General features: G+C 39.9%; 1 protein-coding gene across 1 annotated transcript; it reads left to right on the top strand.

Annotated features, from left to right (window-relative positions):
* The first annotated feature begins 1266 nt into the window (after positions 1-1266).
* On the top strand, positions 1267-24782 carry cog6 (component of oligomeric golgi complex 6). Its single transcript, XM_029518180.1, has 19 exons — positions 1267-1434; positions 1685-1828; positions 3102-3173; positions 3364-3422; positions 11263-11374; positions 12146-12228; positions 12483-12553; positions 13601-13694; positions 14807-14935; positions 16084-16175; positions 16975-17039; positions 17125-17216; positions 17603-17720; positions 19003-19134; positions 19269-19436; positions 19930-20037; positions 21638-21691; positions 21776-21855; positions 24258-24782. Exons 1-19 carry the CDS (start codon positions 1303-1305, stop codon positions 24403-24405), a joined length of 1953 nt encoding a protein of 650 aa, XP_029374040.1. The 5' UTR covers positions 1267-1302; the 3' UTR covers positions 24406-24782.
* Positions 24783-25708: the final 926 nt, after the last annotated feature.

The following is a 25708-nucleotide window of genomic DNA, read 5'->3' on the forward strand; positions in this document are numbered from 1 at the left end:
AATAAAATTCAGGGTTTGTACTTTTTTCCCTCAAATGTTATTTTGTGTTATGTCTGTCTTCTTGACACCCTTTTTGAGGAAATAATGCTTGAACCTTTGAACTTGGTGGATTTTTAATAGCCCAGCCATCAGTATAAACAGTCTTTGGAACATTTTTGGAAGAATTTATTGATTTTATGCAGTCCAGGCAACTGTTTGAATGATCAAAAAGAAAACAACATGATGTTTAACATTGTGTGTAATCCCAACTTCTGAACTTTTATATTTGCCGGTTTAAAGGCAAAGGTTGCTATTCTTTTCATCCTTAAAAACTTAAGCAAATGGCACAAAAACACTTAGAATTTGAGTGATGGGTGAAAATATCTCAACAGTCAAAATGTAAAACATTGATATGTTTGGATGTAAGTTTCCAAAGCTCTCATTCCCACTCTATGTTATATTTGGGTGTGCACCGTTGAGTCAGTTTCTGTTTGTTATTCATGCTCAGATTGTTTATACTTCCACTACCATAGGTGTATAACAATTTGATGAAAATATTTGGTCCAAATATGTAGACCCAATAAATATATCTACCTGAATGTAAATAATAAAAATCTATCGTAATTATAGGGGCACCCATATCATGTAATTTCCATTTTCATACAGTGGATGGACTTCCACTGCATACATTATAGCTGGATGAGTTCCTACAGTACCTGAATGCAGCATTGTTCTTTCTGTAAAATATTTCCTTGAGTGACTGTGTGGGAACTGTAGGCTGTTTATAAGGAGCTCAAGAATGAGACAGATAGAGGAAATTAGTCAACCTGTACTGGAAGTGCTGTAACACGGAGATCTCTTGACATTATTCTTTTCTATTATCTTTTAAAAGTTAATGAGTCCCATATGCAAAACCAGTCAATTGGAATTAAGTGAGCTATCTGAGGTTGAATAAAGCATATGACCTGTAAAACCATTAACATTTCATTGGACTTGTTATTCAGAACTTGGAGGAAGTCACAAGAGCTCAAGGGAACAAGGCAATGTTAATGTTTTGGTCTAATGGCTTTCCAGGTGGTTGGAGGAATGAGCAGCCTAGACAGTGAGCAATTATTATATTTGTGTCAAATCATCATCAGTCATCGGTGGCCCTTTCCCCTTCAACGTAGATTAACGTTTTACCTAAGCAGAAATAAAATAACATCGGTACCCGGAACCTTGTTTCAGTCCTCCTCTGTGATCTACGCGCTGGCCGGATGTTGAATTCAGACGGACCAAAACATTTTTTTTCCTGAAAAGTTGACGTGGAGCTGTCCGACTACAATGGCTGACAAAGTGGATATTTCTACCGACAGCTCCACTGCGATTCAAAATGCAAACCCGCCTTCTCAACCCAACAACCCGCTGTCGAGGAAGCTTAACAAAATACTGGAGACGAGACTTGACAACGACAAAGTAAGTTTAAAAAGAGGCTAGCTTCATGCTAGCTAGCTGTGAACCTGCAAGCTAGCTGCGTTTCAGCTGGAGGAAAAAAAAAACAAAAAAAAAAACCTGACAACGTTACCAAATATATTTCTGTATTTAACAGTTAATGGGTCGCTGTCGTCGCGAAGTGTAGGTTGACTCCGAGCTGGGCCTTATTAAATGAGTAATGCAGACAAAAAACAAGCGGACTGACGTCGATGTGTCCTTGTTTTGTTTTCAGGAGATGCTGGAGGCTCTCAAGGCTCTGTCCGTGTTCTTCACTGAAAACAGCCTGCGCACCAGGAGGAACCTGCGCGGTGACATAGAGAGACGAAGTTTGGCAATTAACGAGGAGTTTGCTCGAATATTTAAAGACGTAAAAGAGGTATGATATAGCGTTGGCAGAAGATGGATGAATTTTCTTTGGGAAAGAAATAAAAAGTTGGCAAATGAAATGGTAAGTTTTGCACCTCCCACAGGCGACTCTGACCGTGCAGAACCCATCCAGTAATTTAAGTTTGCTTGCAGGGAATGAGATGCAACTTTGATGAAATAGCTCTGATGGAGTGTGCATAATTACAGCAAACTCAATAGCTGTAGCAATCCCACTGCCAAAGAAAAACATGTCATTCAAGCAGGCCTATCATCTATAGAATTTGGAGCATTAGAATGCTCAACAAACAGTACCGTTGCCATCTAAATACATTAACACTCATTAGGTATACCTTGCTAGTGCCTACTTTGGCCTTTCAGAACTGCCTTATTTCTTCATGACATAAATTCAACAAGTAGCTGGAAAGATTCCTCAGAGATTTTTGATTCATATTGAAATTAAAGCAGATTTGTTGGCTGCACATCCACAATGCAAATCTCCTGATGGATTGTGATGTGGCGGCTGTGGAGGCCTATTGAGTAGAGAGATGTTCAAGAAGCTAGTTTGAACGTATTTTAATTTTTTTTAGCATGATGCATTGTCCTGCTGGATGTAGCCATCACAAAATGCTTGATACACTGGAGTAATCAATGGTCGGACTTGGCCAGCCAACATACTCGGGTGGGCTGTGGGCACTTGGAACCATTGATCCAAATGGGATGGATTCATGTTTTACCTTTAAGCCAAATTCTGACCATTATGTCCGACTGTTGCAGCAGAAATCAAGTCATCAGACCAGACTAAGTTTTTCCAAGGTTCTACGAGCCCATGCAATTTGTAACCACAGTCTTAGTTGGTTCTTCTGCATACCTCGTTTCTCTGAAACTAGTTTGGCCTTTCTCTTCTGACCTCTGGGATCAACACAACATTCTCAACTGGAGAATTTCTGCTCGCTGTGTATTTTCTCTTTTTGGACCATAAAGATGGTTGCGTGTGAAAATCCCAGTAGATCAGCCCATCTTGCTCCAATAACCATGCAACATTCAAAGTTACATAAGTCACCTTATCTGTTTTCATGTTCAACTTGAGCAGATCTTTTTGACTACGCCTACTTGCCTGAATGCACTGAGCTGCTGCCATGCGATTGCTAATTAGATATTTGCTGTGAACATGTGTATCTAATTAAGGGGCCAATACGGAGTCAATATATTTACTTTAAATATATCTTAAAATTTTAGAGGTTTGACTAAGTGCTGCTTTAACCGTAAATTCATGTTCCTCACAGGAGCTTGAAAGTGTTCATGAGGATGTTCAGGCCATGAGCACATGTTGTGAAGAAATGACCAACAGATTAAAGGTATGGTAACATATGCTCATATAATCTACGCTGCTTTCACAGCAACTATGGGGATATATATGTTTAGGTTAATAGTCAGTGTATCATTATATTTAAGTGATTTATTGATTAATTTATTTGTTTGTTTTTTTGAGAACGTGATATTTGTAATGTTTAGAAAAGGAAAAACTCAGTAACTTTTCTTCAACAGGCGGCAAAGGAACAAACTCAAGACCTCATTGTAAAAACCAACAAGCTGCAGGGAGAAAAGTGAGTTCAATCTGACATGAGGAGTGGAAAATATATGTATGTGCCTTTTTGTGATTTTTATTTTTGTAATATGACACGTGACTATTTTGTGGAAAAATAATTGCAACATAATAATCAAAACTTTAACTTCACCATTAAAACAGCTGTTTCAGTTGCGTTTGTCTCTGTAGGCCAAGAAATCTTACTAAATGTCTGACTGAGACACATCAGCGAGATTTCTAAAATAAGTCAAGCCATTTTTTTTTTTTTTTTTTTAACGATCCCCATTTCACAACAAAAGTTCTCTCAAGGCACTTTCCAAACAGATTAGGTCTAGGCCTGCTCAGTGAAATTGTTCACAGGGACACCCAAGCTGTTCCTTGCCACTTCTTTTTAAGAGGCAGAAACCTTGCACCTATTTCCACCTTACCTAATACCACCTTTTCTTGCTGACATTTGCCTCACAAATCTGGTGGCCAACATAGATAATTCTTTCACTACTCTGCCTGCAAGCTCCCGACACTTAACCATGGGCCTCACAGAATTTAGTGAGCATTGAACAACTTCAACAAAAACTTAATCTTTTATGTAAGATAGTCAGTATTGTTGGGTTATTACAATAGCTTACATCAAACAAGCATTCCACTTGTTTACTTTCATACAAGTGTTGCAGTGAACATCAATCTAGAAACTTGACTGTAAACTGCTGTTTACTGCATAAGTTTTTCCTCAACCGGACAATAACTACATTGTCACCAAACTGTAAAATAGGACCAAGTGACGAGGTTGCCACTGTGAACTTTGAAATTGCCATTGCCGAATATCATGCAGATTTTTGAGATAGGAGGGAAACTTTCTTTTGAATTATATTCAGTAATGTCCTGCTGCCATTTCTACCCTTATCTGTTCACAAGGTAGAAGTCATTTGGAAGCTTGTCACAAATGTCACTGATAGGCATCTTCATCAGTAAAACGTTAGATGCCATCAATTCACTTCCTTGGTGTTTCATTTCCACAGAGAAACTACTACTTTTGCCAAGTAAGGAAAATCCCCAACACTTCAGTAAAAGCACAAGGTGGGAACAACATAGTCCATTTTGGTGTTCAGCTCCAAGACTGGCTGAATAGTCTAACAATCCCTTGTTGCTCAGTCAAAGAAGTTTTTTCATATTAGTTAGAAATGAGCCAGTACATTAAAAATTACACACTGATAATTAGGGATACTCTGTCCCACTGTGTGCAAAGGAATTTATTTAATAATAAAGACATGGCCTGCCAAGTTAAAATGCTAATACTTTGAAGAGTTGATTTCTGTTCTGTAAAATTCAGTTTTTTTTTGGTGTCAGAAGTTTGTTGGAAAATTAGGTGCAGGGCAGGAGTAGCTGGCAAGCCTATCTCTATTTTTGATGAGGAGAGATGAATGATTCATGTTGTTGATGAATATTTCTCTTGCAGTTTTCTATTTGCATAAGGAGGGCAGCAATCATCTTTAACGCATCTTTATTTGTTTTTATTTGTCATGTCCTATGAAGTTACACATCAAAGTGTTTCCTGTTTACACTGCACTACTCCCTGATCTTATTGAGGCCAGGCTATTACAACTGGAGAGAGGCCCATCAGTGTGTGCAATGAGATTTGCTGACAACACATATTAGGAGCTTTCAGACATGCAGATCGAATACTTAGAGCTATCCATTGCATTAATTCACCGGTGGAGGCAGGTCTATCAGATGTATCCGCACTTACTCTATTCTAATTTTTGGAGTGGGTGGGTGTGATTGAAAGCCTTCTACAAACATTGATCTAGTTATCATTAATCTATCAATTTGGTGAGCAGTGATGGCAGGGAGGCCAAAGTAAAAAACGAACAGTTCCTCTTAATTAGTAGCATGGCGTGTTGGGGTGTGGGTTCATTAGCATTTGTGGCGGCTGTGACCTTAGTGCTCAGTGACCTTGTGAGTTGACATGAAGGGAAGGTGGGCGCAAAGATAATGTAGATTTCTGGCAAAAGACATTGCTGACAGCTGTGATGCACTGCCACAATTCCACACTCCACTGGCACAGCATCAGGACCTCTTTGACAAAAAGGTGACAAGAGGCAGTGAAGTTGTACAGTTTTGAATGTGGCAGCAGTGAAAGACACTAGTGGGGATAAAGACACCAGTGAGCATGTGCAGGCGATGAATTATTTAAAGTCCTATCACTTTGTGTTGGGGCCCTGTTGAAGGTAGGTGATCAGAGGTTTTGCGTCAATGCCCTCCTGAGTGGCGAGTGGCCCCGTGTCTTGTCTTTATTTGTCTTGTATACAGGTCCCATTGGGACCTGTTGTCCATCTGTGTGACATTTTCATTCGCAGAACCACAATAACCCCACAGCCAGATGGGAAAGTGTCTGCACACTGGGCTTTGACCTTGTCTATAGCAATTTTGTCTCAGAAGAGCTGCCAAGGGAAGCGTGCACGCAAGCTGTCCTGCGTCAGCCACCTACCAGTCAGCCCACTGCACCAGACCACACCACTCCAGTCTTCTCTGTTAGATCTATTTTAGGTCATGCTATCCTCTGCAGTCCCGGGCCACTGTTTTGTTTTTTTATACTTGTCTCCTGTTGACACTTATTACAGGGAAAGATTTGCAGCATAATCTCACATTTTGTGCTTATGGAGCAGCTCTGCTGAGAGAGTACAGTCATTTTCAAAGCTCTGCTGATGCTCCTGATGTGTATTTACTCAGGGTGGGAATCTTTTACTATCTCATGATTCGTTTTGAGTGTGATTTTCAGGGGCTACAATTCGATTCAAAATCGATTTTTCGACTCAAAATTATTTGATTGATAATGATATCTGCTTCAATCTCTAGGGTTGCAAAGGATCCTCATGATCTACTCCAGTTTGCTTTGCTAGACAGAATGACAAATGGAGACATTAAAGTGTCTTTTCACATTTATTAAGTTTAAAACATTTATCCATGCTTAGATGGAATTGTTGCATAAAAGCAATATCACATATTGCTTAATTAACAAAAATAAAAAGTGCAGTTAAACATTTCCTGAAGTGCTTAATCTTAATTTTGCAAACCTTGCACACTGTGACGTTCATGTCAAGCTCAGGCCCTATAAAATCTGCGATCACAAAAAATGGAATTCATTATAAACACAGAATAACAGAACTGGCTGACATTTTACAAAACTTTTTTTTCTGGAATTAAAAAAGAACGTATCTGTTGGGAAAATGCTCCAAGGGGGGGGGGGGGGGGGTCACTAAAAATGCACCGCCCAGAACCAGAAAGACTAGACTAGACCAGAGACCGGACCCCTGCAGAGAGTAGGGGAATTAGGAGAGTTAAAAGGAACATATCTGTCTGGAAAATCTCAGAGGGGGGGTCACTAATAATGCCCACTCCCTACCAGTGAAGCAGAATTTGGGAAAAAATAAAACAGATTTTATAGGGCTTTAGGTAAAAACCAAAACGAGTCCAAATCTTTGCCTTCAACGAGGACGGAGCTGGTTGAATCTCTCATTTCTCCATTTTTGTAGTTTCCTCCTTGTTTTGGTTCTTACTGTGCATGCGTATGTTCCAGAACCGGCTTCATGGTGACGTAAGGGCATCCCGCAGACAGTGTGAGAATTTGTTTTATTTTTTTTTTTTTTTTTAAATCAATTTTAGGAAATTTTAAATTGATTCTGAATCGTAGTAATTGAGAATCGCAATTTTTTTATATGAATCTTTTTTTTTTTTTTTTTGGCACACCCTTAGTATTTACCCACCAGAGTAGGCCTGTGCTGAACCGCAATGTTATCTGCCTGTGGCACTGTCATTTGTCAGTACTAATGAAACTGAAAGGAGCAGCGGATTGCTTACAGTGTGCTGAAGCAAAGGTTGAGGGCCTGAGCCAATGAGAGCAGGTGACCTGTATTTGTCCGCCGGCTTTCAGACATGCTGCTCTTTTGTTCTGGGCTGGTGCTTTTGAATGGGGCTGTCAGCAAAAACTCTAAATAGGTGTTGTGTTTTGTCCTGCAATGAAACGTAAATATCACCCACCTGCCCAGTGCTGTGTGATCTTTGTATTAGTGTGACGTGTTATCAGGCTGAACAAGTTGAGACATCGCACAAACGGATGTTTGTGTGGAATTTGACCTCATAAGCAGCTGGAGCTGAAGGGGGAAGGACTATTTAGTTCCCCAGCTAATACTGAGCCATAACAACAGGGCTACATGGCTGCACGCCACAGTTCAATTCTTTATCAGTCAGTAACCACAACTAAGATTCGGCTGTTTTCGGCTTGCGGCAGACACTTATTTCCAGGGTAATTTCCTCCAGCATGTGATGCATAATCATACACCAAGCCCTGGATTTCATTAATTTTTGTTTCTTGAAAATAAAACAAATGGTGTCAGTATGACTTCTATCCAGGTCATTAAAAAACCAAGAGCTCTGAAACCCTTGAGGGAATTATCAGGAACGTCAGGAGTGTAGATGGCAACATGAGCGAAATGACACTTGAGCCATATTAATGATCAGCTGGCTGTTTAATGGGGGTATACATGTTAGTATGCCTTTGCTTTGCCTGATGTGAGCGGCTCCAACTTGTGCTCTGTTCACTGGTACGTGGCTAACAAACAGCCTTGTGAATGCCAAATTTCCGCACGAGCCTTTGAAATGGCCTCTAATAGATTCTAATGGATAATCGACCCGCATGGTTTACAATGCAGGAGAGGGTTAGAAGTCTGCTTGTTTCAAAGAGCAGTTGATTATCTTGTCACTCATTCTGTATATTTATCAGACAGTTTTCGAAATCAAAAAACGAAAGATGCACTGTAAATCTTTTCATGAATTCTGCTGTTTTTAAGTTGGTATAGAAAACTAGATTTTAGTGATCAAGCTCAGTTTTTCTAAACATTGTGCTGCATCATTGGTTCGGCTTTGTGAGGTAATTAAGTAGGTGCTGGTAATTTCCGTGTTCCAGTTTGACAAAACTGTTTATGAGATTGGACTGTTATGTTGTTTAAACAATTTTTGTGCTTGAACAAGCAAAATCATTTCAGCCTTGTTGGGAAATCTGAGCACGCACACATAGACACATGCTCTCAGAAAGACACTGCTGACACTCTAACTTGTCTTCATCGCATCATGTAGCATTATGTTACTTGGATTTCATTTAACTTTGCACTTGTTTGGAGGTGGAAACACTTATGTCAAGTTCATTTTCCTCAGAAGTACTCACCCAGAGTCTCACCATGCTTGCCTTTACAGTGCAACGTTGACACACAATGAAACATGTTGCTTCTCTGGTATTTGGTAATTGCAGTCTTTAGAAGAATGTGTCATGTCCCAACAGTGCTGTGGACAACAAACCTGCATCTCCATTGTTCCCTTGCTTTCATTTTTGCTCTGCCGCTTCAGCTTCCAGCAAACAATACAGTGCTCATTTAGTACACGCATGTGCAGCCTGTGTTTCTTTTTTTCTTTCTTTATGATTAACATTCTGGAGGAACAAGTCTACAACTCGTGGTGTGAACATGAAAAAAATTGGAGGTCTTTCTTATCTTCTAGAGGTTAATCTGATTCAAAGTTTGCCATTTGAGAACTGCTTTCTCTCTCCTGGCAGTCTCATGTCCATAGGCAGAAACCTTAATCAGCAAAGGACTGCCTGGAAATGAAACTCATGAGCTCATACTTTTACATGGGAGGTGAGGATAAATTCTAGCTGCCAGTCAAATGGGTTAACTTTTGGACTCTCTTCATAGAGTCATGAACATATCAACAGCATGTCATTCTAGTTAACTTACTCCATTGACCACAACCTTATTTAAATCCCGAGACTGTTGATAGACATGCAGTCTTTGGCTTTAAATGCCTTATGAGTGAATTTTCCGAGATGTGGCATGTGAAATGAGACAATTAGGACCATCGAGTGGCCACTCAATTGTATGTTCCGCTAATAGTGTGTGTTTCTTCCCTATAGTTCCTCTTGTGATGATGGTAACTAACAACAATTAACATTTTAAAATTTCAGTTTCTCCCTAAGACACAGATGATCAATGGATGGATCCATTCATTCGTCTTCCACGGCTTAATCGTAGACGACTAATGAATGAATTCAGACCTACAGACAATTTAGAGGCACTAATTAACCTAAACACGCATGTCTTTGGACGGTGCAAGGAAACCCACGCAGGCACGGGGAGAACATGCATCGTCCGCACAGAAAGGCCCCAGGTCCAGGGCCCAAACCCGCAACCTTCTTGTTATGGGGCAACAGCACGAACCACTATGCCGCTGTGCTGCCCTGATCCAATTATATTTTTGTAAAAGCTTGTTGGATAGATTTGCATATAAGCGATAAAATCTTCTTTGTGAAGAAGACTCTAGCTGAATTCAGACTTCATATTAATGTTTCTGATGTTTGTGTGAATTACACAACTGTTCAAATGGAAATGGTTCATCTAATTAACGGATGACCTCATTAGCATAGCTGATTATTTTTCATATATCATTCTGATTGTGCTTGCATGTCAGGTAGCTTGAGCGCCAGCTGTTACAATTTGTTGCATGAGTTTCGTCTGTTGCTCAAACCAGTTTTCTCTATTTTTGAAGCTTTGTCTTTGTGTACAGCTGTGGATTCGGGATTTGGCAGTGACAGAATCCTTGGAATAGGAAAAAAAAAACCCAATTTCAATTGGCCTATTAGAAAAATTCACAGTTTTGCGACTGAAGATTGCGCTTGACAATGTCACAATGAAAGCACAAACTTGTGCTTGAACAAATGGTGTTGATCTGGCTGTTGTTAATGGGGACTGAAACATGTACTGTCTTTGTTGCTACTGCTTAGCGTTTTTCATGTTGTAGTACGCTACCCAAGTCTGTCCGTGTGGAATCCAAGGTTTCCGTGTGGGCAAGTAGTCCCCCTTGTGTGCCGCATCAAAATCTCACTTCACGAGACACATAAAGGGCAAAAACGCCCTGAGGTCCTGTTTGTGAGGCTCTTTACAGACAAATACTAAATCATAGAATCCAGTAACAGATTTACAGCCCTTTACTTATAGCTGACTGAGCTGCGTTAATGGCTGTGTGAGAAACAATGGTCAGATAATGTTATGTTCTCCTCCACCAAAACAACCTGGTGATTTACTGATGCTGCCTCGCCTTCACGTAGAGGGAGGGAATATAGATGAGGTGCTTTGGATGGAAATACGGGGACAGAGGGAGGACTCGCTGTTGTTCTGCTATCCCAGGACAGAGTTCTCTGTTTGACTGGTGCGGTTGCCATGGTCACTATTGTTCTGAGACATTTATAGTGACACCGATAGCGATCACCCTGCTGTTACTGATAGTGAGAAAACCTGGCCAGTATCTGGCCCTGCCTTCTCTGTGTGTCTTGTCTCTGTGTCTTTATTTACTGACTGCTGCACATGATATCTTTACTCTGTCCCACCCTGTTGTCTCACTGTCTGCAAGGGTGTGTTTGTGTGTGCGCTTGTGTGTGAGGAGTGTGACTGCCATCTGCTGTAGGACTTCAAACATTACAGCTTGTTGACAACATGCGATACTCTCGAAAGTTAAATTAGACAATATGATATTGATTGAGTGCTCAGTTCTTTTTATCTCACAGTAAGAAAACAAAGGGGATGACAAAATACAGCGATACAGCAACATGGTGAATGATGGAAAGAAAAATATGAACACAATATGAGATAAAAGTCCTCAAGGGCCTTGAACACAGATAAAACTGGAACTAACAAAATAAGTAGGCTAATTGACAAAGAATAATAAAGAGAAAACCATCCTTGTCTGTTATAGATACATCTTCTTGAGGACAACAATTACCAGTGAAGGAAATAATCATTTATCTCTTTCCCCCTCAGCCACCGCCTGGAGGTGAGATCTCAGGTTGCTCAGGCTTTTCTTGCCAAGTTCCAGCTGTCTCACGAAGAGATGGCCATGTTGCGGGGGGCTCGGGATTCGCCTATAACTGAGGTAATTCCCATTATAATCTATAGTGAATGGAAAAAAGAAAAAAAAAACCTATCCAGGCCCACAGAATGAAGGGGAATGCAGTATCTGAATACCTTCACAGATATCCCACTATACTGCCATTAAGAGGATCCTTTGTTACACCACCATATCCTCTGCAATTAGAAGTGTGTAATGTAACATGGCACTATTGGTTATGCTCTCTTACTATCTTTATTGCTGAGCAAAAGGCGATAAAGCAGAAGCCTCCTCGACTTCTGCGGTCATACCCTTCACATGAGCTTTCCAAAAGGGACAAAGTACAGGTGCTCTATGTGTCTTGCTGATCTGTAGCCTTTCTTGTCAGGCTCAATTTTCTGATTTCCTTAGTTTGACAGGTGATCGTTTTCCTCATTCTGACACAGTAACTTATAAATTGTAGGAAGTGACAATATACAGATATTTAATCCATTAGCTAAAGTTTTTATTGATTTTGACTTCAGATTTACTGTTTCTGGCTATCTATCACAACTCGCTAATGTATACTAACTATTAAAAATGCAGAAGAAAAAAATAAATGATCCAATGAAAAAAGCATCAGCTTTGATCACATGGTTATAATTTGAACATACATAAATTTGCATGTACTACTCATAACATCTGTTCAAAACAAGAGTATAGCTATATTTCATGATCACGTTTGAATGCTGTCCTTATTCATAACAAAGCTGTAAGCTGTTTTTTGTCTGCTGCCAAAGATTTACAGTGACTTTTGCAAATCTTCCCCCTTTACAGGATTTCTTCAGAGCTCTCAGCCGAGTGAAGCACATCCACGAGGATGTGAAAATCCTCCTGCGAACCAACCAGCAAACTGCAGGGTAAGGTGTTTATCTGTGTTGAGTACTAGTCAGTGCTCTACCTTCTCTTACAGGATGAAAAACAAAACTTTTTTTTTTTTTTTTGTAATTATATTTGTCAAATTTCATTGCATTTATTTTGAACCACAAAAGTGGAACAGTTAAGTTGGAGCAAAACATCCAGGTGGGGTATTTATGTCACTGTCAGGGATCTGACATTATGCTGCAGGTCATGAGTATGTAATGTGTGGTCTTGGTTTGTGTGCTTGTTCCAGGTTAGAGATCATGGAGCAGATGGCCGTGTTACAGGAGACATCATATGAGCAGCTCTACCGCTGGGCTCAGAGTGAGTACAGTACACAGAATTAATACCATGAGCACACCCAGGGATAAAAGTGAGTGACCACAAGCCTCTGCGCACATGGCTTCCATACTAAACTTTTTGTGTCGTCAAAGACAGATAATTAAGGCAGTATATTTTGTCAAGTTTACTTCCATCTGTTTCCAAATGGTTGCATTTATTTGATGGATCTTTTACTTGTGTGTTTTTTTTTAATTAGACATAATGAAATAAAAAACTGTGCTCTTTCAGCTGCCCATAAATATCCAGTAATGGCGTGTATAGGAGTCATTTTAGAATCCATGTGACTCATAACCTCTGACTGAGTTTGGTCCAACAAATGCTGGTAACCAAAGCTTTTGCCAGTGTTTTGTCACTGAAAATGAAAATGGAAAGATACTATTAAGATCAAAGAAACCTCATTTGTATAATTTTGCAGTAACAAAATATAGTGCATTTACTAAATTACGAGTTGTTCTAAAGACTCCTGTTGTGCTGCGGTTTAGATTTGCCTTAAGTCCCCATTCCATCAATTTGACAGTGAAACTTTTGTATTGTGTCAAATTAGTTCAACGTTCGATATTATAATTATTTATTTATTTATTTATTTATTATAGTTATGTTTCTTTTGTCATTTTGTACATGCAGAAGAAGTTTGTTGAGTTTGTGATATATATATATATATATATATATATATATTTATTTTTTTTCCCTCAGTTGTTTGGGGGGGCATTATTTTTACTACTTTATTATTACTTCACATTCATGTAGGATGTCATGTATTCCCAACATTAAGTAAAGTCCAATAAGAACGCAGTGTGTTCACTCCTTTTGTCCATGGTCTGGAAGATTGGCCCTCGCCTGTTCATTTCAATCATAAGTGAACTGAATGAATTGAAATAGTTCTTGGTGCACTGATTTGCTTCTCTTCCTCGGGCTTCCCATGGTCAAAAACATTCAGAACCAGTAAATGGAAAATAACAAATGAACTACTATGAAAACAGCAATTGGCTCCTATAGATATTATATACACTGTATGTCTTTCTTTCATAGATGAGTGTAGGGGACTGACCCAGGAGACGTGTGATATCAGTCCAGTGCTGACTCAAGCCATGGAGGCCTTACAGGATCGGCCTGTCCTTTACAAGTAACGTATAAGCACACACTCACAGAAACGCATTTATCTGCTGAAACTACCGCATGATCTGTCCTTTCATTATTCTGTCCTTTCTTTATTAGAGCAATAACAGCAAGAGGAATTCTGTATTGGTGGATGTTTAATATTAAATTTGTTGGAATGTAATATGATCAGGTAAGAGACACTCCTCAAGAAAAATAGGGTAAAACATTGCTTCAGGCAGCACACTCTATTGATATGCACTGTGGAAGCAGAAATAGTGGCAGTTATAAGACTTGTATGTCATTCTGCGGCAGGTAAATTGTGAGTGTTTACGGCTGGTGAGATTCTTGTGTCAGACAAAGAGCTTCTTGATGAAAAAACAACAGAAAAAACAAAACAGCCTGAAGCAACAGAAAATGTCACCACCATCCAGCCAAGAAATTACATGTCCATGTTAAGGGCTATCATGAATAATCAGCATTTTACGAAATGATGGTCAACACTTTCAAATACTAACAGCTTTTCTTTGTAAATGTAAGCATTAATTCTCACCAAGACCAATATTAACCATCATAACAAAATGAAATAAATGCATTACTTAATGTTACTGATGTAGGAGATCCATTTCCAATCAGAATTATTTCCAGTTTCTTGTGCTCTACATGTAGTTCACATGGAACAAAACATTGCAAAGGTCTCCCAGACTTCCCGAAGTTTTACTTTGTCCCAAAAACAAAAACATCACAATGGAACATTTCACACGTTACCCCAAGATATGTTTTCATGGCAAACCGTCCTCCTGTCTGTTTGGCTTCTTGGAAATGCACCTGTCTGTGTGCCCAGAAATTGTCCAAGGTCATGCACCGGCTGGGGATGTTTAGGCTGAGAGAGCGGAGACCGATGTTCCTGGAATCTTAATTCAGCACTATCTTCTGTTTAGTCTGTCACAGAGTCTGCCACCACCAAGTAATCAAAACAACCTCAAACTCTTTCCTTTTGGAAAAGCGGCCAGCATTGTTGATCCATGTCAACGAGTGACCTCCGACACAGTCTGAATGAAAAACACTGTGAGCACCATCTTTTCACATGAGATTTGGACGTAGAACGTTGTCCTCTCTCTGTCTCCTCTGTTTGGTCAGGTACACTCTGGATGAGTTTGGGACCGCTCGTAGGTGTGCAGTGGTACGAGGCTTCATTGATGCCCTGACCCGTGGCGGGCCAGGAGGAACTCCCCGCCCCATAGAGATGCATTCACATGACCCTATGAGGTAATATGATGCTTCTTCCGCTGAAACCCATTAACAAGCTCAATGGGTTGTAATTTTGTGGCATGACACCAACAAAAGAGAGAGCTTATTTCTGGTGGGAAAGTGGCTATTTTTCCATTTATGAAGAGCTGGAGAAACTCATCGATGTTCTTTTCATGTCTCATGCATTAATTTTTAAGGTGTGCTGCATAATGAGTTCAGTGTAGCTTAGCTGAATTAATGGATGTCTATGGAATCGAAGAGAATCTACGAACACATACATTTATGACTCCCAAAAGATGACTAGTTTGCTGAACTTAACCACAAGTTATAATTTATGTATTTAATTCACTTTTATCTCAAGAAATTCAATTATTTCAAACGCTCAACCTTTTTCCTGCTTGTGCCACAACCGAGCCGATGAATATTACTGCTGTATCTATATATATTGCAAAAAAATTATTTTACTTATTTTTTTTTTTCCCATGAACTTCTCCATACATTTCCAAATTTAAATCACAAATTTAAACTGTCAAAATGTTTCAAGGCTAAACTCACTACTTGAAACAACTGCATGCTACTATTGAAAAGGATTGAAAATGTACTGAATGCAAAATTCAATCTTTATTCAAGGTCTAATATGCTACAGTGTATCTATTGTAATGATTACTTTGATTGCGTTCATCCCGATTTAAGATGATGTTAAATATCTATTTTGAGCGCAAGTGTGAATGTTCTTCCTGTCGTGCTACATTCTCTTCCCTCTCCTTCCTGTGTCCTGCAGCTAAATAGAAGATTTTCTCAGAATACCAGCCGTGTGTAGAACACAAAATCACCTCCACTTCATAGGAAGCATCAGCAGTTCTGAGAACATCAAGTTCTTTCTCACCTCCCTATGTCCTAACACTCACTCACACCCTCACAAACACACACACACAAACCCATGCGCTTGCACAGGCTCCCGTAGGCTTACACATAATAATTCAAGTTTAACCTTGATGTTTTCCACCATTATGTAACACCCAAAGCTGCGTGCGTGTGCGACAGAGGAATGAAACACGATGACCTATGCCTCAATGTAGCTGTGATCATGGCGTTGCAAGATTAGCCCTTGGGTGGCCCCTCACCCAGCGCACTGGCTAATACGGACTGTTTTGACGCTATTTCAGGTACGTTGGGGACATGTTGGCCTGGCTGCACCAAGCCACCGCTTCAGAGAAAGAGCATTTGGAAGCTCTGCTGAAACAAGTCACTCTGCAAGGTAGTGATGCCTCCTAAATGCTAATGGGACAGTAAAGATCCATCATCTCTGATTCCTGTCACATCTTAAAGTTGAAAATGATGCAATCCCACAAAAATGTTTTTCTTACCACCGGTTTGCCTTTTTCTTTTTTTTTTCTTTTTTTTTTTTTGGTTGGGAATTTTAGAAATGAACGAGGGACTGGGGAAAAAAAAAAAAAAAAACGTCACACAGACTCATAAGACTTTGTTTATTAACAAATGACGTTAAAGATTTTGGCAACAGTTTGAATGTGAACAAATCAAATTCTTGCACATTTAGTTCAGCCTGATGAACTAATTCAGTTCTTGTTTCCCAATATTTAACTACTTTGGATCTTTAAGCAGTTAAGAATGACGACAGCTCAGTGGGGTGATCAGTTGAGACCGGATTTTGCTTTTGTACCTATTTGTTTGGATAAGGCTGTAAAATATCTGTCTACATTTATCCCTTGGTAGTTTTCTGTCATTTATGATTCTCATCTTATTCAGTCAGTGGTGGGTATATGGTGACTTGTGTATTTCATTTGATCATCGGCCTAAACGCAGTGAAAGGGAAAATAAATAAAAACTTCAATGAGCGTGAATCTATGAATGAATCCTAACACAGGAATGTGTGAAAGTGTTGTGTCCTTATGTTATACTTGTGTTGTATCGTTCATGCAGTTTTATCCTAATGCCATATTTATAAATGCTGTGGTTATATCACAATATCTTCAAAACATCTGGTGTAATCTCAGATGGCCCTGACTGTTTATTCGTGTCTGTTCCTGTTTTGTTAGGTGTGGACGAAAACATGCAGGAGGTGGTTGGACACATCACAGAGGGAGTCTGCAGGCCATTGAAAGTGAGCAACCAAATTAGTTCAAGATTAAAATAAAAGCACACCAACAGTCCTGTTTAACGTATTGTGTTGTGGATCTGACCACCAGGTTCGGATTGAGCAAGTCATTGTGGCTGAACCAGGTGCTGTCCTGCTTTACAAACTGTCCAACCTGCTGAAGTTTTACCACCACACCATCAGGTACCTTAGCTCACTCACAAGTCTGCAGTGGAGCAATCATTCACAATCTGTCATATCTAAAATAACTCAATAATTGATTGATCAACAAAAAAATATTGGGGGTTATTAGATAATTGAATAATTGAGTCATGAATGTAATTTGTAGAGCACAATGGGGTGTGACTCTATTTCAAGCAATTTTGAAATATTCAGCTTTTCTCTATTTCATTCTAAACTGAAAAGATTTTTGTTGTGTCTTATCTGTTGGACAAATCAAGCAATTTGAAGAGGCCATTGTTGGCTGGTGGAGCCTGTGATGAGCAGTTTCAGTTATGTTTTGATATTTTCAAATTTGATCATCAATGAATAATAAAAAAAAAAACTAACAAAAAAATTATCTTTTTCAGCTCTATCATCGGGACAAGTGTGGCTTCCCTACTGATCACAATGGAGGAAATGCACGTCCTCAGCAAAAAGATGTTTTTCAACAGCCTGAGCCTTCATGCAAGCAGGTTAATGGACAAGGTAGTGTCAGAGGATTTCTTTTCATTCATTCATTCAGTCATTCATTCACTCATCTTCAACCCGCTTATCCGTTTCCGGGTCGCAGGGGGTGCTGGAGCCAATCCCAGCTCACTCTGGGTGAGTGCATGGTACACCCCGGACAGGTCGCCAGTCCATCACAGGGCCAACACACAGAGATACAACAACAACTCACAATCACACTCAGACATTGCAGACAATTTAGAGTCACCAGTTAACCTTTGGATGGTGGGAGGAAACACACGCAGGCACATGGACAACATGAAAACTTCTCACAGAAAGGGCCCAGGCCCAGGAATTCAACTCGCAACTTCTTATTGTAGAGCAACAGCACTAACCACTGTTCCGCCGTGCTGCCCGGGAGGATTTCTTTCTTTTTTTTTTTTTTTCTTTTTTTTTTAATACTCAAGTCCGTTCAGCAATTTAAAAAATGAGAAGTCAGATCCAAGCTCAGTGGCCATTGCAAAACAAAGACAGATCACACAGTAGTAAATGAATGCATCATCACCTTAACATCACCTTATGAATGAGCTACACTAGATACAAGTTTAAAATACTTAAAAATAGAGACGGTTCGTGATGTTCTTTTTATAAAGACACTTAAATGACAGTGCCGAAATTCAATTTTGCACCCTGTGGACACATACTCTGTATTTGAGCTCTGCATCTAAACCCTCAAAGACAACAAGGCTATTTCTGAAGCACTTATGCTTGTAAACAGTTTCAGCCTGGCGGCCACAGCATCAAAATGGCGCTCTCTGCCAAAAAACACCAGACTTGTTACTGTTTAGTTAAATTGGCATCCAAATATACATCAGCACGAGCAGGAGCTCTTCCACATTACAGGCTCGCTGTTCACTGATCAATAGCAGTTACAAGAATTGTCCCTGTAGCTTGGTGTTAATCAAATTGGAGGCCTTCAGGCTTTTGGTGTCAATTCCAGCTAATGCCAGGAACATAGCCTTCTCATAATGTGCTCTATTAGGTGAACAAAGATGGTCAGGCTCAGTTCTGTGTTGTATATCCAGAGGCCAATGAAATCAAAACCCTCTTCATTATGAAGCTCTACTGACTCTGAACAAGTGGAGGCTTGGAGTAGCAGCAGGGAGCAGTTGTATATTCAGTCTCGTGTTACTCATTAAGATTTTTAAATGTGAAGACAACTTGTCTCTAAAAAAGGCTACAACTCACACATGTCAAATCTCTTTAAGAATAACTTTGCTCCTTTGCTCCATCTACTCTGCTTTGTCATCTTCCTGGACAGGTGGAGCTGCCTCCTGCTGACCTGGGACCTACAGCCTCCCTCACTCAAACACTATCCCTCCTCAGGGAGGTGCTGGCCTCCCACGACTCCTCAGTGGTACCTCTGGATGCCCGCCAGGCTGACTTTGCCCAGGTAAACACATATTTCTGTTATATCAGCTCTTATGAGATTAAGCGGAAGTAAGATCTGTTTCTGCTATAAATGTGTTAAAATTTGTTGTATGCCAAGTTATTTCTTTAGTCTCTGTCTCTTTTTGTGCCTCCCAGGTACTCTCTTGCATCTTGGATCCTCTTCTCCAGTTGTGCACCGTGTCAGCCAGTAACCTCGGTACAGCTGACATGGCCACCTACATGGTCAATTCACTGTATGTTATGAAGACGACACTGGCTCTCTTTGAGTTCACTGACAAGAGACTTGAGATGCTTGAGTTCCAGGTGGGCTTTCATTATACACAGTTATGAGTGTTAAATGATGTGGCATGTCTCAGATGTCTATTTACATTTAAAAACAAATAGTCAAAGCCATGACTGTGACAATGACAAACCACACATTTTAGTTAGTGAGTCATGAAACATTTATCCAATGTGACTGCTCAGCTACAATCATCACAGTGTCTGTGCATCAAGTTATTGTTCATTAAAAATTGTTAATTATTCTTTTTCCCTTTCATTAAAACCCACAGAGCCCATAGCTTTTGTTAAAAAGATTTAATTTGCTGTCTCATAGAAGGGTGTGCGTCATGTATTGTTGTAAAATGCACCATCTGTCCCTCTATTTTTAGCACACCTTTTGTAATTGAGCACCACAAGAGCTCCTGTGGAAGTTTCATTATCAATAGGGCAGTGATTCTCCATTAACCACAAGTACCACTGGCTGATAGTGCATGCTCCGTCTGGGTTTGAAATCACTCTCTCCCACATTTTCTAGATCGAGGCTCACCTTGACACTCTGATCAATGAGCAGGCATCCTACGTGCTGACCAGGGCCGGACTGAGTTACATCTACAACTGTGTCCAGCAGCACAGTGCTGAACAGGTCTCACATGGAGCCTTTAACCACAATTTCACAAGCACTCACTCATGAAACTGGACGAGGTTTTTTTTTTTTTCTTTTCTTTTTTTTTTTTTTTCTTATTCTCACATCCATCTTGTTAGAATCCCTAATGGCCCTGTTTTTACATCGTATTCGCCCTAGCAGTATTGTTTACACTTCCTAATTAGGCTTTACAATAGCTATCACTATGGTTACAATGACCAATGTCTTTATTAGGGTATAATAACATTTCTGTCAGATTTTCAGATGAGAAAAGGAGAGAGGGAGGCAGATTATATTATGTTCTATTAGAATATATTACCTTGTGCAGAAGTGTCCTGTGCAAATGTGAGCGCTGATCCCCTCGAGGCCTTTCTCTGTCTTTTTAACACAGTGCCACAGGGCTGACTAAGACCCATAGTTTTGGTTTAGCATGTGAGTCTTGAAACCCTGGGTCATGTCAGGACACACCACACCCTGCTGCTCAGTGTGACGCTCAATCAAGAACTGTCATACTTTTGTAGACTAGTGCTCTCTTCGGGTGGCCTGACTTGGTTTTTCCTTAAATAGTGTTCTGTTTGAAAAGATTAGGTCTGGCTGTCTGCACTCCACGGCATCCCAGATGTCAGTGCATGACAAGAATCCCCAGGTTTATTTTAGACTTTTCAGGTTTACTTTTACTATCTGTTTAACATTATATCCCTATAATTTTCTGTGATACATCAGATGTACAAGTCAGAAACTAGAAAACAGTGATTAAAACATTACTGCTCGCTGTGTAGCAGCTAGCAGACAAGCTTGCAGGCTCATGGTGTGTTGGTTAATGTGCCCACATGCCCATAAAATCACTCCAGGCACTGCAAAGTTGCTTTGACCCTTGCTCTGCCTCCTGCTTGCTGCTTTTAATGTTGGCAATTTAGGCATTTAAGCTTTGCTTAATGTTGTCATTGTGGATAATCAGTGTCCGCTAATTGCCTTAAAGGTACCAGCTTTTGTGTTCACAGTTAGTTGTGTGTTTACTCTTTCTAGTCAGGATGTCAGGATTTCTATTTCTAGGGAATTTCTCCTGTTGACAAATTAAATCTCGACTGGCCAAATTCAGTTTTTGATAAATATTTATATTACTTTTTTACTCTCCATTATGCTCCTTTAGTAGCGTCGAGATATGACATAGCAGAGATGTTAAACCGACCAATCAGCCCTTTTTGACAGTAAGCCAGCATGTGAAGGGAAGTCTCGTGTACTTATCAAGATACACGTGACATTTTATTACGATACAGATCTTAGACCATATTTTCCAGCCATAATGTAAATCATCATTTGTTTGGTTTTGTTAGCTGCACACAATGATGAGTGTGTATGTTTTGCTAAGAGGAAGGTTATGAAAAGGTTGATTTAAAAAAAAAAAAAAAAAATCTGCCTCCATCCATTTATTGCATTGGCAGAGATAAACGCACACAGACAACACAGGAAGAAACCTGCTGCATACAGACATGAATTAATGAAGGACCGCCCTCCTCTGACCTGAAATTCAACATTGCTGCTGTTCTAATACTGTGACCTTGAGTTGGAATCTAAGCTGATGGTCACTTTTCTTTCTCAGGGCGCTCTGTCCCTCCTCCCCAGCATGGACAGCTCTTCTGTTAAAGGAGCAATGGTGAGTTACAACATGTTTATTCATATAAATAATGCTCTTGCATGAATGAAGTAATTGTCTCTTATCACCTGCTTGCACAAACAGGTCCAGTTCGATCGGTACTTGTCATCGCCAGACACTCTTGTGATGCCACAGCTCAACTTCCTGCTCAGTGCGGCTGTCAAGTGAGTTGCCATCTTTAATGATGACATTAGCTCTCTCAGCGTCTTGCTTGTGTGCAACATTGAGGCTTCAAGCTAAATGTTTACCACATCACCAGCTAAAAGCATATTCACAGTGATAAAAATAGAACATGAGCGAAGCAGATGTAATATGATCATTACTGCATTCCAAACAAAACACTCGACTAAATGCACAGTGAGTTTGGATGCTGAATTGCTGAAGCCACCAACACATTGAGAGTGGTCCACAGGACTGCCTGTATTTGTCTTACTGATCAGAAAATGCACATGCTTTTAGCTCAATCCACCTGCTCCATTGCAGGGCTCGTTCTATGAATCACGTTTACTGGGAAGTGCACCAGGCTTGAGGAGCACTCTGTACCTCAGGTTAATGTTCCCTATTAATGGACATAGGAGGGCAGATGGGCAGGACGCCATTAATTAGCTTCTGGTCCATTTCTCACTCACACTCATTCCCTGAAATCATTCCTCCTCTCTGTCTTTTTCTCTCCCTGTCTCCTGCCGTCTCTCACTCTTGCTTCTTTGAGCACTTAAATACAAAATAACACCCACTAGCACTCTGAAAACACTCCTGGAGTGTACAAATAATGGGAACATACTCTTAGATTCCCTTCATTTCAAATTTTGTGTTAGTGCACTCGGTGGGGAGTTGGGTATCGTACATAGCACTGTGTCCATGTGCTCTCTGTGGGCCAATTAAAGACATAGATCTCAAGAGCCTGAGTGGGATATAACCAAGAAGCTCCCACTGTGTTGCTGAGTCCTCTCACTACGCTGCTCTGGTCTGGCTGCTGCAACCTCCATTCCTACCCCACTGCAAGAAACATAAAAAACAACTTGAGTTTCATATATTTGGTTTTCCAAGGAAAGGAAAAATAAAACTCATGCTTTAAAGCTATAGTAAAAAAAAAAAATCAAACAACCACAACAGTATATTAGCGTGCCACTATCTTTTTTTAAGATGTTGTGTTTTCAAGACATTAACATACACACTGCAGTGTGTCATCAATGAGCCTTTTCAATTGAAACTTTCATGAAACCTGGTTTGAAATGTAATTATGTTGCTGAACGGATTAATGTACGTGATGTCAAAAAGGAGCAAACATTTTGGCAACAGTTATGAGTAATACACTTCACCACTCTGCTTGTCTGCTCTGACAAAGACACACTGCTGAAAATAGGTTTCATTGTACCCCACCATTTAGGGGCAGGCTTGGTCTGAACTCTTCTAGCTGTAATAAAATACAATTCAGTCATGTTTTCATTTCAAGAAAGTTTTATCAAACTCTTTAGACCCCAGAGTGTTGAAAATGTGCAAAGATAAGAAGAGAAAGATGAAGTGGTTACCTGGATTGGATATGACTTTCTCTTCAGGGTATTTTGGCAGCTAAAGAGGAGTGTGCAAGGAACCATCACAGCAGTACGTTCATTAGAATATATGGAGGAAAGACTCTGAATTTCTGATCTTATCCCTGTTCTGGACCATTGGTACAGGGAGGTAGCGAGAATACTCCCTCTGGAAAATCAGACCTAGACACAGTGTCAAGGGATTCATTAATGTATGGCAACCGGTCCTGGTTGCGGTGGACCTTCCTGAGATACACTTCATTCTGCCTAGTCAACAGCATTGGAATTGACTACAATATAATCTAGTAATATGAAAGTAATTATGTCACCTTGGTGTTGTGTGTGAGTTGCAAGTTGCTGAGATTGCCTGATCAAGCTCCTCCCCAAAAAACAAAGGAAGAGAAAAAGGAAGGGGGAAAAACATGGTTTATTTAAAAAAAAAAAAAAAAAAGATTCCAAAAACTCACAAATATTTAGGTTTATGGAACACAAGCAAGTTCTCATATTTGAGACCTAAACACTGTCAAAATCTAATCACTGCAGCTCTTAAAGAAAACAACAATGATCCAAGTGAAAGTGGACATTTAAATAACTCCAGATTGAATCCAGAAAATAAAATGAAATCAAGACTTAACTTGTTGATGACGGTTTAAAGATGATTTCACGGTTTTAGTGGGCTTTCATTTAAAGAACCTGCTCTTTTTTCACTGTTGCTGATGCTGACACCTAAAGTTTGGCTATTAATGCTGTGATATGCATCCATAGATGGCAGTATGCACCACGTACTGCCACTCTGTTTTTACTCAGCATGGACACACAATGGTCATTGGGGGAAAAAAAAAAAAACAAAACAGTAATCAGGACAAATTGTTACTCTTGGCTGATTTATTTCAGCCCCTGAACAGTGACAGATTCAACAGGTTTAACTCTGCATGTCTGATATAGGTTGGAAATGGTGGAATTTTATAAGGCCTGTTCGCAGCTGTCACTTTGTGTTGTGAATAGAAAAATCTGAAACGTTTTATCTGTTTGTGCAGGGAGCAGATTTTCCGTCAGTCCACAGAGCTGGTGTGCAGAGCCTACGGAGAGGTTTACACAGCGCTGACCAGCCAAGCTAATGGCTACAAAGACCCTGAGAACCTGCTGCCCAGATCCCCTCAGCAGGTTCAGACCCTACTTTCCTAAGAGGCACCTTTTTTGTTGCACCTGGTTGAGCCGAAAAGCACTGGCAGCGCTGGACGGCCTGAGCTTATTTAAAGAACTGTATAATTTGTACAGTATAATAACACAAATGTATATAGTAATAGTTGTTAAGGTGGGGTTCTTTGTGGGAGATAGGTCACCGACCTCAGAAACAGAGACATGCCCGTGTATACGAAGAGGGAATAACAATATATGTATAAGATCCTATTACTCTCACTGCTGCAGGCAGTTGACTTCTCTTTTTCACACATTCATTGTCTGTTTTTATACCGTGTACTCTGTTTGTGATCGATGATTGTAAAGACAAAAATAATTTTTTGAAAACACTGACTGTTATGTAAAACAGAAATCATATACAAAATTAATAGCGCCTGTCTCTCTTTTTTTTTTTTTTTTCTCCATACTTGGAAGTGGTCAGGGAAAATTCATCCACAAGAAGAACCTCAGAGGCTTCAACACAAACATTTATTTCAATCTCAACTGTTTCGAGCTGTTGGGATGAAATGGAAAGTCTGTCTTAACATCTTGTTTGGCATTTCAAACAACGTCTGCCATGCTGACTAAAATATAAAAACAAGACTGTAATGAGACTGGATTTAGGCATTTACCATAAATTCTACCTTTTAATGAATCTGTGGCCATTTAAAAGCCATTATGGTGTGTCAGGAGGGGGAAATATTTTTCTTCACTATTACCACTCCACTAAAGTGCCTCATTTTTTATATTTTATTTATTTTTTTCCCGGAACAGCCCTTTCCCTGTGTTTGCTGTAAGTTTATACAGCCTTTCTTTATATATTGAAGTGATGATGGGATAAAGTAACATGGCGCTCGCTTGTGGCATTCCCCTTTAATATAAAAGGTAAAAATATATAAATAATTTAATCAGGGTGGTTGTATGAACAACAGTGTGTATGAATTCCGAAATGTAGAATCCAAAAGTTATTAGCGGAGTCTATCAAAAAGCACCAGTTGCACATGGATGGAAACTGGGTTTGGTGTCTTTCCTGTGGACATGGAAACCTGAGGCTGAACCACAGCTGTCCCAAACCACTGGACAGTAGAGACATCACTGATGTAAAAACTGAGGGAATATGGACACATGCTGCTGTAGTGATGTCCAGCCTGAGAGGCAGCGTTTCATTTTCCTCTGTTTGACATCAGAGTTCATGGCAGAAAGCCTGGTCTTGGCAGCACTGCCAGCACTGAGTCCCAGGATTTCCCCAGCCCACCGGATGTTACTCCGATATCGCTGTCCAGGACATTGAGTACTGGGAATAAATGGA

Source organism: Echeneis naucrates, chromosome 13 (assembly GCF_900963305.1).
Source record: "Echeneis naucrates chromosome 13, fEcheNa1.1, whole genome shotgun sequence".
NCBI classification, from domain to species: Eukaryota; Metazoa; Chordata; class Actinopteri; order Carangiformes; family Echeneidae; genus Echeneis; species Echeneis naucrates.

What these genes read in the sequence shown, in the direction of transcription:
- cog6 (XM_029518180.1), top strand. Translation starts at nt 1,303, where the DNA reads ATGGCTGACAAAGTGGATATTTCTACCGACAGCTCCACTGCGATTCAA. An exon ending in GCTCTACCGCTGGGCTCAGA is followed by an intron (nt 12,554 to 13,600) that starts GTGAGTACAGTA and finishes TTTCTTTCATAG; the next exon opens with ATGAGTGTAGGGGACTGACC. An exon ending in CAAGCAGGTTAATGGACAAG is followed by an intron (nt 17,721 to 19,002) that starts GTAGTGTCAGAG and finishes CTTCCTGGACAG; the next exon opens with GTGGAGCTGCCTCCTGCTGA.